This window comes from Topomyia yanbarensis, chromosome 1, assembly GCF_030247195.1.
Source record: "Topomyia yanbarensis strain Yona2022 chromosome 1, ASM3024719v1, whole genome shotgun sequence".
NCBI lineage: Eukaryota > Metazoa > Arthropoda > Insecta > Diptera > Culicidae > Topomyia > Topomyia yanbarensis.
Window position 1 is genome coordinate 152,457,667 of NC_080670.1, and position 17,787 is coordinate 152,475,453.

The 17,787-nt window shown below is 35.7% G+C and overlaps 1 protein-coding gene across 3 annotated transcripts in view; it reads right to left on the minus strand.

Annotated features, from left to right (window-relative positions):
- The window catches only part of LOC131677764 (uncharacterized), a 257,878-nt gene that overhangs the window by 47,033 nt on the left and 193,058 nt on the right, over positions 1 to 17,787 (minus strand). For all 3 annotated transcript variants that reach the window (XM_058957794.1, XM_058957820.1, XM_058957812.1), the window contains one exon: positions 9,323 to 9,415. In XM_058957794.1, coding sequence (XP_058813777.1) covers positions 9,323 to 9,415 — 93 coding nt within the window. The remainder of the gene's footprint in view (positions 1 to 9,322; positions 9,416 to 17,787) is intronic.

Consider the following 17,787-nt stretch of genomic DNA (forward strand, 5'->3'; position numbering starts at 1 on the left):
ACCCCCCCTCCCCCATTGTAGCATTTCGTCAAAAACCTTTAAATACCCCTCTGGTTATTACGTAGCTTGACGGTAATTCTCCCCTCCCCCCCTTGTCCCCGCAAATTTGTTTAAAAATATAAAAAACGATGTTAGTTATTCCCCTTTAAAAAAGCTACGTAGCATGACATGACCCCCTACCCCCTGTCGTCACACATCATCACAAAATACAAAACTCCCCTCTCCCCCATATAATGCTACGTCTTTATGGATGATCCCTTGCCACAAGCAATATCTTGATGACATTTTTCTTGTTGCTAATTATTATGTTGTGTTTAAAATCTGTAGTGTTAACATAGTAGAAAGTTCAAACGTGAGAACCAGAGATAATGTTTACATAGTGTATACTGCCCATAAAAGCATAAGAGTCCCATATGGATTTTTGACGAAAATGAGTTATCTGTTGGATTGTATTCTGTATCACCACTGAATCACAATGAACAAATAAGATTTCCAGGTTTGTTATGAAAATACCGAAAAAATGCCAAAACATGGTTGTCCCATCCAATGTTGCAAATATTCTTCGCCGAACTAGTTCATTCGTTCATCATCGATGCGATATTCGTCGTGTCATTCACCCATGCCTCGAATAACGCTGCGCCGTTCGTCACACGAAAGCACAGAATCATCGAAAATGAATAATACAAACAAACAAAAAATCCGAATATGATGACTGCTGTTCGCTGCTTGTTCGCATCGTTGTTTGTTGAATTTAGCCATTCATGCAATGTTCATCTTCACGCATCGTTCGGATCGGCACACGAATGGCTTAGGTGATAATCGCCACTAGCCATTCTTCGCTAAGGATTCTTCGTTCTTCATTCCTCCTGCATTGCGACCAAGAAAAACAAATTTCTTGTTCATTGGTGGAAGGGTCAGAGCTTCATGACTGAAGTGGTGCAGAAATGCTTGCTATGTTCGGAATAGGATGACTTTTGCTATAAACAACAATTAGTATTACATAATGATTATTTGCTGATGTTTTTTTTTATCAGATTTGAAACGGGAAGCTGCGTAAGCAAAGCAAAACAAATCAATTACATATGTAAATCTGCGGATGTCTCGCGGGCGAAAACCGAATCAACACAATTATGAATCTACATAGTAGACTATTGGTACTTCAAATAACTTTTTTTCTAATTATGAAATCAACACTGGGTGATAGTTTCCTTGAATCTACGTTTAATGAACCATTTGGCACAAATAGCAACCGTAAGACGCAATACTCTTATATAATATAATTTCTATATCTATAGAAGTATTATCAAGCCACAAGTTTTTGACAAATCGATGCATTCCGATTTCAACCAAACTTAGCAAATATTAAACTTTTTGCCAAAACTGAACTGGTTAGTCTTATACCCTAGTATCAATTGAGGTTTTATCGTACTTTTATAGCCACTCATAACATTTAAATTGCACTTGTAGCGTGCTATAAAACTTCAATTGTTGCTGGTAAACATAAGTTTTTGTACCATGAAAGACTATTCCTTAGCTTAAATAGCAGCTAATATGGTTTTAATTTCAGCAAAATTTAGCATGTTTTCAATAAAGTTGTACAACAAAGCATTACAGAAAAAAATGCTGAATATGTATATCTTACTTGACATGACATCAAGAAATAAAATTTGGATATATTCTATTAAGGGGCTACACCACTGTAGAGCACGCCAAATATGTCATGAAAATGGACACAAAATTAATTAAAAAAGCTAAGCAATAAAAAAAATCCTACGTACGTCGCTGGAGAAATCAATTTTGAATATACTGTGAAAATTTCCAAGCGTTCAAAAATCATTTGTTCGAGTTACATTTGCGGCTTCGAGAAAAACACGGTTAAAGTTTTCAGTACACACGAGATATACATAAGAGGCATTGCGGTAGAATGGAAAATCTGAATATTTATGTATTGTTTGCGTCTTCCATGTTTTGGGACATGATTTTTAACATTCTAAAGCCATTTTTGACCAATAAATTGAAAATCGACTTTTTTTTATTCTACAGTGCTGTGACACTTTAAAACCGTTTTTAGATAAATTTAGTAATTATTATTTAACATAAATGTAATCTCTGGACATATTAAAAATATTTTAGAGCGCATGAGATGTTTAAGGACACCAACCACTAAACTATTTTCATTTGAAAGTTATAAGAACTTCGTCATCTTCGAATAAAGTGCCTGAAAGTGAAACCTGTTTTTTCCATAAAGAATATACGACTTTTTAGAAAAAATGGCCTGAAAATGCCAAAACAATTTTTTTATATGTTGCAATATTCATTCAAAATCCTATATAAAAAGTGTTCATAATTTTTTCACGGAACAAACTAGAGTCTAGGGAATCAATATGTCAAGACATATCAATCCTCTAGGCCAGATTTTTAAAGGCAAAATTTTTCTTCGAAAACTTCAAAATTTCTTTTGTGGAGAATATGAGAAATGGACGTTAAAAATATCAATATTTTCCAATATCGCTCAAGTGTTCTACAAGTCATGACATACTATGAAGTTGAACGGAAATAAGCTTTGCTTGCCATAATCAGTGCTACTGGAATATTAAACAGAAATATTTTTAATGAAAAAGTGTTCATAACAGTTTCATAAATAAATTCAAAATGTCTAGCGTGAAAATGCGTTCCGCGATATGCTTTTTTTTAAACGACTTATTTTCATCAGAAATGTGTTGAGTATCTTGAAGCTTGCGTTACTAAATTTGATCAAGTTGTTTATTTTAAGTGGGCGAAATTTAAATGTAAAATTGATTGGAACTTGGTACTTCTAGCATATTTCGAAAATGTACGAAAATTTAATTGCTCTGACGATAGAGTAGGGGAACATGGGGAGACTTGACTAAGTGTAAGATTCTACATTTGGCTATAACGTATTCTCTTTGGTTTTTAATTTTTTTAAAATATTTTTATACTTGTTTCGATCCCTTAAGGTAATTATAAATGTTTGAAATGGAAAATACTTTCATCATAGAAAATATTTTGCTCGGGGCCGCCGTACACTAATTACGTAAGGCTTTTTTAGAACTATTCAACCTCGCCCTCCCCCCAGATGAGAGTTCGTATGATTTTGGTGAACTCCCTCTCCCCCTACATAAGATTTTATCTTACTTTGTGTAATTTTAAATCATATTGTTAATTCATTAAATTATTCGATAGCGAACACGATACTTATTGAATTATTAAAAGAGAACTCAGGACAAAATTAAACTACACACCAAAAAATTATAAATTTTATCATTGACGTAATTGCAAACGTGACACAATTTAACAAACCGTAATTCACGAAATGACTAAATATTAAACATCACCGTGTTCCATTTAATTTTACATGAAACATATTTTCCATGCGCAATGACATAAAATTACACTTACTGTCATACAGAACAAACGCCATATGTGGAGTAAAATTACATGATTTACGAAATTCAATGTCATGTAAAATTAAAATCAAACGTAAAACTAAGTCATTTTTGATGCTCGTATATGTCAGGATCAGGAGACGTAAAATTATACGATTTTTTCTAAGTGTGTGTATAATCATCTGTAGAAATTTCATTTGCATCCTAATCTCGCCCAGTAGAAATTTCAGAATAAATTTTAAGAGATATTTAGAAACTCCGATTTGTTCCACATAATTTGCTTCGCTATATTCCACTTCCTTTGAATCTATTTTTTGTGATGTAGAACTCAAAAGAATTTATAACCTCTTCTGGTGTGAATTTGTTCGGAGTTTCAACTATAACGCTTATCGTACGCATAGTTCCGACATAGCTATCTTCGAATTTTCTTGAAGTAAAATACAGTTCACACTCTGGAACTATACAGTTCTTTGACAATCACATGACAGAAAATTTTTCATATACCTTGCGGGTTTGAAGCGAAAGTCTGAAAAGAAGGATGTTGGTCTAACAACACGAATGGTCTCAACACTTCTTAACTCGTAAAGCAGATTGTGACTCCAGTTCCCGATCAGAACAATGTACCACCAAGAGTCAAGAAATTTCTGTAACTGCTCCAAAACCATCGACAATTAAGCCGCCCCTTACGTTGGCAACAATAAATTCCATAACTAATTTAACAATCATATTTTGTCGCTGCAAAACACTTCAATTTGAGGTCTGCGTTTCCATGACCATGATGTACAGTATGTGCTCATTTTGTTTGATATATAAAATGTTCATGGCACAAATAAGAAATAGTTTCTTTTCTTATGAGAAGAATATTGTTCTTATCGATTTCATTTTTCATGCATGTTTTATGATATTACTTAAGAAAGGACAAACCTTCCCTCCCCCAGGTGAGAATTGGTAAGATATTTTGAAACACCCACTCCCCCCATATGTCCTTACGTAATTAGTGTATGACCCCTAATTAATAAATTTTCGTTAAATGATGTATTTTTTATCAAACTGTGGTACCTACTGTTAATGTTAACCACGTCACAAAAAATCTCACCTTAAACATCAATCTAACTTTATAGCACTAGTTAACAAAGTTAGCAGTCATGGTTGAATTCGTGAGATGTGCACATGCAATGTAATCATTATAGCTAATCCCTAGAAGGGAATGCATTAAAAAATCGAAATTCAACAATTTTATATTTTTTGTTGGTATCTAAGGATCTCGACAATATGGAGTAAAATAATTACAGCACGTTTTTTATGCCAAGTCTTTCCCGATGGGGGAACAAGAAGTAATATTTGTATTGTCCATATTACACCCACAACACATTGTTCATTCTACAGCTAATTTATTTTTAAACAACCGTGCTGATTAAGCGAATTCGTCGTGATACTAGCAAAACATGCGCAATAGGTTAAATTATTGTAATATAACACCATGAGCAGATTAAAATCAAAACTTCATCCAAAAGAATTTTGTTTTGCTTATGCCGAGTTTTATCACCAAACATGGGTTCAATCTCCTTTGAATACTTGACACACAAGGCTTCTATTAAGATTGTACTATATTTAACAAATATTGCCTTGATTCGGCTGTTAATTTAACCCATAGTTTTGTACTGAAGAACCAGTAGCGCATTGGCTTGTTCCGAAAAGTACAACGCATCAGAATAAAAATATATTTCTTCGCGAGCCATCATTCTGCGAAGATAAAATTGAAGTCATCTTCGCCAATAGTTGTAAGCGATCATCGCTATGGTGAGGAATGGTTTGCTGATTCGTTTATTCGTCATTCGCTTCATAGCTTCCTCGTGCAGTTCATTCGGTCGTTCGATGAGTAGCAAGGCAAGAGCGTATGGATAAGGCATTCGGGTAAACACGGATTGGCAGTCGGATTCATTCGTGGATGAATATCAACAGCAAGTTGAATATAACAGCGAAGAACGATGTTGGACGAATGCAGGTGATTCATATTCACCGTGCTTCGTCGCGATGAAGATTCTGAAGCAACATTGGTCCCATCCATAAGGCTCAATGAGAATGTAAATCTTCAATAGTGTTTTTCAATATGGGACTCTTATGCCTTTATGGGCAGTATAGATGATGGTATATAGAGTACTAGCTAATACCGAAGACTGCATATCAAGAAGACTGGCAACTCTGTCCAGAATCTGGAGACAGTAACAGCAACGCCACTTGCGGGTAAAGGTGGTACTTCCCATAGTGATGCACACACACATATACACTTTTACATTAAGCTTCCTACCTTCATCCAGTAGAGGCGCTGGAACCTCTGTCGCTCTTCGTTTGTATGGAGGAAGGAAAGAGATATCAGTCTTCTTGATATGGAGTCTTCGCTAATACCCACCGCGCGTTGCTGCGACTTTCAACGAAATAGAAGAAAAACACAATTTGTTCCGAAGCGCCATCTAGCGGGCAGATAATTCCCAACCAATTGCACAAAAATACGCTCCATAGCAAATGCCTACTATGTATAAATTTTGGCGGCAATCGGGTAAGCCGTTTGAGAGTCCATAAATCATATACATACAAACATTGACTTTAATACTGTCTAGTTTTTTCTCACTTATATCCCAATCAAGAAAAAGGCGGACAAACGTTGTTAGGCGAGTTGAACATTTTGACGTTTGACTCTACTCGTCTATACCAAAGAGAACAGACATACAAGCTAGAATAAAATTTTCAGAAAGGTTGCGATAAACTTTAAAGTCAAAATACGTGGCAAATCTACCATCGCACACAGTTTCGCGTCCGCGAACCACCATTGTTTCCTAGATTGCACGCGAACATATTCAGACAAGGCGGAAATATTTTGACATTTTACTCTACTCGCATGTGCTAATTTCCCCCTAGAAACAAATGCAATTTTCGGATGCTATTGAAAGGTATAATTTTCAATACATAGACAAATTTTCGGGCGGCTGAAATGGACTTGGTTGTTTTTCGCGTTTCTCTAACATGGCGGTTCATGTTTTGACTTAAGCTTAAAAGTATTTCTTTAAATTATTTGCGTGTTATCGCTTGTTTGTTTGTCTAATGCAGCGGTTCTCAACCTGCAGTCTTTACGCGTGGGTACACTCCACAGTGGCTGCGCTTAGAACAAAAGGTGGACTAAAGTCAAAACTTCCTCCTCGTTTCGGTTCAAATACGATGTTTTTAAATAATGGTGGTACGATGAAGCCGTTTTAAAGACTATTTACTATTCATTATGGTGGCTCTAAAACGTTTAATTTGTCTGAACTGTTCTTAGATCTTTTATTTACCTATTTTTGGTGACTGAATCGTTTTTGATATTTAAACTTATCAGAAAAAACTCATTGGGATGGCCTAAAAATTGATATTTTAACTTAGAAAATTCTTTTAAAGAAATGTTTGCTCCTCTTAGGATGTTTAAATTTAGTTGAAATTTAGTTTACTGTTTATTATTTCTTATTTGTCATATATACACCAACACGTATTTCAAAGCCCCAATGATGTCTTAATGCTAAGCTTATATCTAACAGTCAAATCGTTAAAAATTTTGATAAAAATAATATTACATCATCTTCGCAATGCCGTTGTAATATCATTCAACACGTTAGCACAAGCCGAGCGTTTCGTTTTGCAGAACAACTTAAAGTGGTTGAAAGTGACAACGTTGGAATTAAGATTACCGTATATATTGAGAATGATTATATAGATGTAAGGTTATATGACCTATCACCTCGTAACCCTCCTGAGCCAATTGCAAAAAGCATGTCGCAATACGGAGAAGTAGAATCCGTTACACCTGATACTTGGAGAAACTTTTTCCCGGGTACTCCTAACGGCGTTTTTGAGTGAGGATGCGGGTTGAAAGGCCTGTACCCTCCTACTTGACAATAAAACTCAAAACTCACGGAACTACAATTATGCAAACTACGCTATGCACCCATGAGGGGCAAACTACTACGTGCAAGTATTGTGATCAGACAGCTCATCATGGACAACCTTGCGCGGAAGATGCAGAGGAAAGTGCATCTCAACCGATTGTCAACTCATCTACGGCAAACCAACTTAAAACAGAGTTGTCAATACGAATGCCTGAACCACAAACGGTGGCCAAATTTGTGGCAGCTGTTCAGACCATAATGACAACCGCAAAAGTATCATCTAGCACCCCAAAGCAACTGTAAGCATTATCGGCAACGAATGTAGTAACAATGACGACGGATTTACACTGATCAACAATAAGTGCAAGAAGCAGGGGAGAACATCTGATCGTGGACACCAAGTCAGCTTCGACCGGGACGTGAAAAAAAGAGAGAATTAAATGATCCCCCTGACGCTGTTTGACAACAAACCTCGCGAAAGGTCTCCGCTCGCAATAAAAACTTGCGCGCACGAGATCCAATATTATTACAATAATTTTTGTTTGTATTTTTATTTTTACATGTATTGTAAACATATACAAGATCCACGGCTCCGTTAAGCTACCGCTATGAGCCGTCTCAAATGATTAAAAAAAAAATAATACTAAAAGTCTCAAAATACTAGGAAAAATCCCAATAAATTGACGAAATGGAAATGAGTTTCTGATTTGAAGGTAAACAGCTAACACTGGCAACACTGAACAGAAAGCGAATAATTTTATCATGACTTCTCTGATCTTGGATATCATCATATTAATACAACTACTTAAAGGGCAAAACTAGATTATTGCCAGGGAGCCAATTTTCTGAAATGTGCCAGTAAAACATAATGGTAACGTTTGGTGATGCCCAACAATCTTCATAGTATTGTGAAATTTTTTTCGCAACTTTATTACGGTGTCACAAAATTTTTGTGGTGTTTTCGTAATGTTGTTTTGTACCAACAAGGCGCATTTAAGGGTTAAACGAATGATCATGTATGAAAATTAATCTCATCCCTCCATTAAATGTCAAATTCCAACCAGCCAAACAAAGATATCCCCCCAAAGAAATAACCATTGCAAATTCATTGTCTATCACTTCTATTAATGTATGTAGCGATAAACTTTCTTCCTTTAGGGACAGGTTGTCAGTTCGATTTCACATTGGCCACCGAATCTGAGTGAAAGTCGTACTGACCGCGCGACACAGCATCAGGTTTCCAAGCATACGACACAACGAAGATAAAGCCAGGGACAGTGAAAGAAAAAGAAAGGGAGCATCCATAAAAACAATAAAATCGATTGTGTTAATTTTTGCTGCGCGTCGGTGTCGTTTTGTCATGCAAAGCTTGGCGCAGATGTTGAGCCTCTTTTCTACGGTCGGCTACATCAGTACAACGTAGCCGAAGCGGAAAAGTGAGACAAATTTCACTATAGTTTAACTAATCGCGCGACTGACCACCCGACTTCTGACTACACAGATAAACGGATGTTACGTTTAAGCGTCAACCAGTAGGGTTGCCGATCAATTGTAATTTAATTATAATTAAAATTTGTTTTCATCGAATAAATTCAACTACAATTTGAATTCAGATTGGCAGGCCTGCCATAAAGTTTTTTTTTGTTATATTGTTAGTACCAATACACCATACATATGGTTGACGCATTGTAAATTACAAACATCGCAAATATCGTTAGGTGGTGCTGGCGTTAAATGAAGATGACTACAAAAGCATCTACTGATCACCACAAGTTGCCCGATAAAACCAACTGTTATGTCTGCAAATCTATGCCACTATCACGGAGTAGAGCAAACATTCGTAAACGGGTTCGTCGCTTTCGGCAGTCCCTCCACCACTATGAGTAAAGCTGAAAAATTCGATTGTTGCTGGATGACGGTGATATTATCGTCTCCGGCGGTGATTGGTTGAGCCTTTTCGTAAGCTGTGCTGAATGAAAACTGCTACAGGGTGAAACTTACCTTGAGGGCACAGAAAATACAGTCCTGTCCACCGCAAACGTGACTTTGGAGCTGCCGGAACGATCGCCGAAAAGCGTCCAGATGCCAGAGGACCTGTAAGTGGAATAGTAAAAATTGTAAGATTTTTTAAGTGTAAATTAATTAACTACAAATATTGCTGACGTTCTACAAATTCAAGTAGTTGTGCTGCATGTGTTATATACAGTACAAGTTAATCAGGGCTAGAAAAATCTTCGGTCTCTTTTGAAAAATGTTACTGCGCTTCCAATTAGCTTAGTTCCGTGAGCAGTCTAAAACTCCGGAAATAAACCCACGCAAACTAATAACTAATTATACTGTGGTGAAGGTTCATTTAGAATATGGCTTTAGAGGTACGCGTTCTTATACTGTCTTCTTATGTGCTCGGAAAATCACACAAAAAACTATGGCGTCAGTACTACATTGTAAGCGCTTTAAAGATAACGGGGACTGCTACCTAGTCAGTAGGCTCTGAAAACCCAAAGAGTTAGTACATATATATGTATGATGGAATCGAGGAGAAAGGGCGAAGCAGAAACATTCAGACGGTGGTGCACAACCGACTCTAATAGTTTTCTTCGTCGCAGGGTTTCTTTCTACGTCTGTTTCTTCCTAAGTTCACTGTTCGCTGTTTCATCTCGCAAATCTAGCATGAATATTTCAACGATCTAACGTTTGGTTGGCAGTGAGGCCAGATTGTCTCGGATATACGAAGGTAAAAAAAATTATAAATGATAAATTTTGCCAATAAATTATAAAATTTGTTAATGATAAAATATTAGTTATCTTCAAGATTTCGTTTTTTTTTTCAAGTAGAAAATATTTCTTTTTGGGAAAACATTTTAGCGTATTTTTCCTTTTACGAATCAAATGTAACTTATGAATGTAAATTAAAAAGGTGACATTCACTCTCATAAGACAAAACCCTGTTTTGCGTGACTAAGGCCTTACAGAAAAAAATATTGGTAAAATTAAGAGTGTTTCACTTTTAGCAAAAACAACCAAGGCCTTCTTTTATGTTGAAAGTGCAACTTGCAAATTAGTCAAGAATAATGATCAAACTAATAAGAGTATGTGTTGATTATTTTTTTGCTAAGAACGAAAAACTCTTATTTTTAACAACATTTTTTATTTTTTTTTTACTTCAGCGTTTCACGTAGGGTTTCGATTCGAGTTTTCGTTGCGCTCAATAACTAATCTCATGCCATTTTTGTTTTCATATTAATTCTCAGGATCGAAGTAAAGATACCGATGGCAATTTATATGTATTCCATCGATTGTAGATCGCGCAATTGAGGAAATAGTGCGGCATTCTCTCTAATAGAGCCAAAATAGACTCTTTTCCCTACATCCTATATCAAAAATTTCATAACGTTTTCGTTCAGACTGGTCACCGCCTGCAAAGCATATATATTTTCCATTGTTTTTTTTGCTTCCACAGACTGAATGCTTTAGTACCAATCGATTGGTATATTACGATATCTTTCGAAAAAGTTTGTCCAACATTGTATATAATCTGCCGTCATATCAGTCCTGATACGAACACTGAAGAAGAAATACGAAATAGTATCTGTTGTTTGATGGTGAAAAGCAACTTTTTTCAATATTTGTATATTGGAATTAAACGGAAGACACTGTTAGCGGGTTAATTAAACTAATGTGCATTCAGTTGAAATCTTTAGGGGTGCATAAGTAACATGTTTTAGCTTAGCTTGGCTTAGTTAACCGCCCGTGAGTTTCCCGTGATTGGTCAAAGCCTGTTGAAATTGTATATTGAACCGATTGTATGCTACTTGAAAGTAGTACATCATACTCAACGTGCAACCTAAAGAGACTAAGATTATAGTATGATCAATAGCGTAAATGCCCACGCCCATGCAGGTCAATTTTTGGGATGGGAAGGAATGTTAGTTCAACACTTGTGATTGTTATGACCGAATTATTCTCTGCATCTTCGAAAAGTGTAAAGTGTCGTTTGGTTTGGAATTACTAAGATCAACAGCTGTTTGCTTAGGCTTTGCATCAAATAATCTCGTTTTAGATGCAGTAACCGATGTCCCCACAAGTCGGTTGTCAGAGTCGTACTCTTTCTAAGCGAAGATAGTATATTTCATGTAGCTTTTTGCAATTTTTTGCAAAGGTGTGCTTAGAGCGTTTTTTAATCGAACCTTTCAGATTCTCTGCGCACTGTTTGGTTGCGAGGAATGGTAATATATCATGTGAAATCTCTTCAAAGTAGGCAAGCTATTCAACATTCCAACATACAAGCGTCATTCTAAAGACAATTCACAATCTTTTCTCACTAGATAAAGGGGTCCTTGAAACAACCAACCTCGTACTTCAGCATATCTACACCTGACAAACTCAAATCGGTATCATCTCCGTCGATCTTAACTTTGTGAGCGGGCATATATACGCGAAAGTGCTTTTTAAAAAAGTTGTCGTCAGTTATGTCATTTGTTCGCTTTAGATAGTATATTACAATACTGAGCTTATCTGGGCGATCTGTCGAGATATCTGTCTTGGCTAAATAGTTTATTCGTCAGTTTTTTCAAATACTTAGCGGATTATATTTGATTCGGAGAAGATCAGATAGGGTCCGATTGAGTTCAATTTGTATGACTTTCAATAGGAAGTCGGAGTATTCGAAGACGAATCTTGTTCGACACCTATGGACACCCAAGAGTACGAAGGAAGCGACAATTCATTACGGAAGATATAAGAAAGGAACACAAGTCAAGCGATAGTATAAATGTGGTTACCTATCTTTTTTCGATGTATGGTAGAATGCTACTAATAGCAAATGGCAAACAGAGCGTGTAAAACCATTTAACAGCAGCAGATCATTAAAGCATCTTTGTTTTACACCTTTGTCGTGACGGTATTTGGACTGGTAAACAAAATCTAATGACATGGACCGGGCATAGCGTAGTTGGTAAATCGATTGCCTTGTGCGCAGCTCGCATGGAATCGATTCCCAACCCCGCACTTAGGGCTAGAGATTTTTCCAGTGATTTATATTGCAAAAATTTATAACGCACTCTTTGATTTCTACTGAGTAAATGTCCAAATTCTTCAAAAAGCACTTGAGTTGGCAGCTCATATGCAGTTGTAGCTGCATATCTACATATTTCATATCTACCGGAACTATCAACAAAGAAATGTATGAACTATAAAATCTACAGAAGTGGTTGCTATCATTCATCAGAAACCACGACACTCCAACTATGTTTTGATCTCTTACCACCATGTAAACTCCGTCCTTGAATAGTATAATGCACAAGAGGTAAATTCGTACCAAAAATCCGCAAATCCCCACCAAACTGTCCTGAATTTCGCCCAGTGTGTGCTAGTGTAAATTATTCGAAACAGGAAGGAAAGCAAACCCGAACGAACAAAAATCCCTTAATTCCCCCATGCTCGTGTCAACATTCACCTCCACTCCATGATGTTTCGATAGTGTTTGAAACGAGTTCAGCCTATGAAGCATCACCAAGATTAGGAAGATCCCATATAAAATCCATATTTTGGTGTATTTATGGGCTTTTGAGACCATTTATGGTGTTTTGATGAATGTGAAATTTGGCGCGGACCATATTCATGGTATTTTTATGGAGGATGGTGTTTGAACCCATGAGTATTTGTTTTGGAATGGCGAATGGTGTTTCGATAGTGTTTAGAATGGGATCAACGCATGAAAACACCATTACCGTGGTCCGGCAGATCCCATACAAAAACCGTATTTCGTGTATTTTTTCGTGTATTTAGAGACCATTTTATGGTGTTTTGAGGTGTTTTAATGGGATTTGAGCCTATGAGATACCCTCTCCCCTACTCTCGAAATGATTTCGTGGACTTGTTCAAATCTTTTGTCAAGTAATTATATAAAAACGTGTTTAATCCACCTAACAGTGTGATGAGACATTTCTTATAACTCTTATCACTCTCTTCGGATATTATATCGTTTGAGAACATTTAGAACTTGATGCTTCGCGATGTTTTGATAACACATACTACATGGGATAGTGGCAGAGAATCGCTCAAATCAGCATAGGACAACATCAGTGCTAGAAATCTCAAACCAAATCAATGGGAAAGCGAAAAAATGGCCCATAAAATAGACATACCAACGAATTATTGTTAATGCTCTGTTAATAAAATATTTAAATTGTGGTGGGAAAACTGAATTTTCCTAAAGGGGTTATATATTGTACTGCGCCAAAAAAATGAATCGATTTGAAGTTTATACTTTACTCAAATTTCCAACGCGACTGAGAACTAAGAAATCAACATTTTTTCTTGAAAAGGGCGACACCATTCAAAGAAAATCAACAGTGAATATTTCCAGAACTATTGTGTTTTTTTACATCCTAGATTGCATAATTTAGTGATCGAAACCCAAAACTTCATAAAGTATTTGAAATTATTAAATTAAAATTTGTTTTTGCTATTGAAATTGACAAAATGATAGTATCGCCCCTTTGGCGATTGTTTACTTTTTCGGTCCCACCTATCAGCATTGAAGTATCGCCCTTATGTTTTTTTACAATAACTACCGTTCTACACCACCGATTTCGTCCGTGTTTTTTCAATAGCGATCATTGTTACTATTTATAGCTGGCATCAGCTTGATAATCCTAAAAAAAAATACGAAAAACAGTTTCGCCTCTAAACTGCTAGCAAAAAAAGTATCGCTCTGTTTGTTTGCATTGAACGTGGAGGGAGAAACTTTAAGTAAACAAACAAAAATTCAGTTTCGCCCGTTGTATTTTTTGCTGTAGTTTAAAAAAGCAATATCGTAGAATCCAAATTTTTAGGTTAATTTGTTGCGTTTCAAAGCCCTCATTCGCATGTATGAAAAAAACCTTATGTTTACATTTGAAAGTATCGCCCTTTCCACAAAAAAGCGTTGAAATGAAATCGCACTTCCTGATATCACGCTATCTCTGAAGTTCCAAATTTTACTTCGACATCGACTTTTTCTAAAGGAAACTTCCTAGTAGTATACTTGATTTGAATTATTATCGCTAATCCTAATGTCACAGAAGAAATAAAAACCTCTCGAAAACGAACCGTTTGGGAAAATCATCATCATTACTGGAATTTTCATTTTCACGAAACTTTTCGATAACCTTCCGTCACTTGCGTTAATGCACTGGGTGCACAGTGCTCTGAAAATCTAGCGAAATCGTCTTAGGGCACCAGCGGGTCTAATTCAGAGTTATCTGCGCGGCGAGCTAAATCTGTAAAGAATACTTAAAATTAATTTCTATTCCATAATTTTCAGTTCAGCAATTCGAGAAATCGTGCTCACCGCAAGCCATGAAAAATAGACTACGTTGTGAAGCGATGGTCACTATTTATTAAAGAATCACGGTTAAATAAAAAATAAAACTATTAAAAAATTTCAAATAGTTTATAATTTTCACAAACTTATTAGGAAAGATTGTTTAATAAGCTTTCCTAATATTGTGTAGGAAAAAGCTGAAAATTTCAGTATTTTTTCTATCTGCAACATATAAACCCTTGAGTATACCAATTAATTGGTATACAAATTGGAATAGGTTCGCCAAATTTTGGAAGAAGTCTATAAAATAACCCCTTGAAAACTCCCTAAAAATTGTTGTAGTTCGATGCGATAAAAAAATCTCCAAAAAAGAAATGTACCTATTAATGTGAAACACAGCGAATAATACATACAATAAAGACCCATTTTATCAGTCTCATGGTGTATTTTAGGCTGACAAAATGGGAACATTGACTAAATCGGGCAATTTTTTTCTTTATAATAAACTGAAGCTGTTAAAATATTCTTCTCGTCCCTTTGTTGTAGTCTGATAACTATTTCTGATTATGATGATCTTTTTATTTTCTCATATTTCGCATATCTTCGTGATAAGGAAAACATGCTCCAGAAAGGATTTACTCGAATTCAGTCTTGTTCGTCTGCTAGAGCCCATCAAACATATGTTCATATTTGGCTGATAAAATCGGGGTTTCAATGTGTTATAATAGATATTCAGCATTCGAAAAAGTTTCTTTTGAACGAGTGTAGAACGACTTTGTTTCTACTTACTTGAAATCAGCGGCGTAGCCAGAAATTCGGTTTGGTGAAAATCGATCATACTGTCCAAATGGCATAATTCCGAAACCGTGATTTTTGACGTTTTAAAATTATGCAGAATTAATTTTTCAGAAAATAGTAACAGAGTTCATGAATAAAATTCACCATACATAGTTCTTGGACGATATACCGCCAAAATTATTATATAAAATGATGCGCTGTTTAACGTTTGTAAAACTCATCGAAGATACTAACCCTCCGAAATTGGCGGTTTGAAAATGATGTTATCTTGACCTTAAATTACTGTTTTTGAACATTTGACCTATACATATAATTGGTCATACAACAAAAATCAAATGCTCATCAAAATCGATCAGAACCTGCTAGAGTCGAATGGAAATCGTCATTTTTCATAAATTTCTCTACATTCGGCAAGTGTTATCCTCGTTATTAATCATATTACGTTTTCGTCTCAACTCGACGCATTCCAAAAATATAAACCTGTTTTAATCCACCTAGTGGTGCAATTGTGCTTGTCTCATTTGTCCAGACTACGATTCCATGGCTGGTTATGTTCAATACAAAGGTGGAAATGAATATTACATGTTCAGTACGATATGCACATACATACAATGGATCGACAGCCACGATCTTGAGATACTATGTGATACTGAAACATCGCTTGAAACCAGCGGCGGATCATGGAAAAAGATCAGGGAGGGCCGGGTTCTGCCGGACTTGTTAAAATTTTTTGAACTAGTTTTAATTTCAAAGTAGCAACCCCTCACTGCATACTCCCTCCGGGCCGGTATGATTGACGATTTTTAGAGTGATTGCATAACCTTTCTATATGAGAAAGGCAAAAATGTACCAAAGTCCAAAAAAGTCAATTTTGTCAAACATCTCAACGTTTCATGCATTTTAAATTCATTTGGCATCAAAAATACAAATTTGATCTTGAAAATTTTTCCTTTCAGTTTATATGGGAATTTGCTGTGTAATTGCACTCTTCAATTCGTAACTCCGGAACCGGAAGTCCAGTCAATAAAAAATTCAATTGCAGCCGATGGGAAGGTTGTACCTTTCATTTGAGACCAACTTTGTGCAAATCGATCCAGCCTTCTCTGATTAACAGAGGTCATATTTTTTCCACATACACACACAGACATTTTCCGATCTCGACGAACTGAGTCGATTGGCATATGACACTTGGCCCTCCGGGTCGGGATTAGATTGACGAATTTTAGAGTGTTTGAAAAAGACAAAAACATTTTTAGCAAATGTTGAAAGTTATACATTTTTTTGGTGAGCAGTTCTATGTTTCATAGACATTAAATCAATTTTAACTTCGCTTACTATTAAATAAAGACCCTTATTACAGTACATCTCTACAAAAACGAGCTCAATTTGAAAATAAATCTGAGGATTATGATTGATTACAGAACTCTGGAATTTTCTATTGGAATGTTTTCAGGCAGGAATTTGATATTGATGCTATTAGACAACTGCGAAATCAAGACTACTAGATCAATTACATATCAAGACCCCATTCCGACAATTTATCAAAAGTCCTCATGATGTTTACAACAACAGGTAATCAATCTACGGATCAGATAATTGTTATTGTAATATTGAATTAAATCAGTCAGTATCAATAAATTTTCAACTTGAATCCAATTCTTTTTTGTGTGGCGGGGGGGGGAGTTGTATGGTGTTAAACCCCAAAACCTTCTCTTGGCTACGCCGTTGCTTGGAGTTATTTACTTCGCTTTTCATTTTCCGATATGTTTCAGATCGATCCGATGGTCATAAGTTAGAAAAATTGCAGTCAGAAGGTTCGCACAAATGAACATTTTTGTACTGATAAGTTATCAAGTTCCTTCCAGACAACTTGGAAGTGTTCGGTGATTATTTCTAGCGGTTGTAGGTAGAAAAATGAAATACAAAATTCGTTTTATCGAAATAATGTTTAACTTATTTCAATGGATTATTACTATATTGAACAATAAATAGGCGACAAAGAGTAATCAACAAACAACAAGCCATAACTTTTAAAGTATTCAAAATAGATATTTAAAGTCTTTAGCAAAGTTATTCGCAAAAGTAAGTGCTACAAATTTGCTGAAGGCATCATTTCCATATAATCACTTCCAAGAAAATTTGTGAAAATATCTCACTCATAGGGGGATTAATCAGCAAAAGCACAATACCAAAAGAAAGGGCATATTGCCTCCATTATATTCTCCGAAGATACTATTGACCCAAAATAAGCCGTTTTGGCGTTAATAATAGATTACATGTTTTTGGTCATATTTCTGGCAATGGGAAATGATAAAAATCTTTCGTCCGCATTTAATGTTAAATATCTCTTTTGATAATAGTC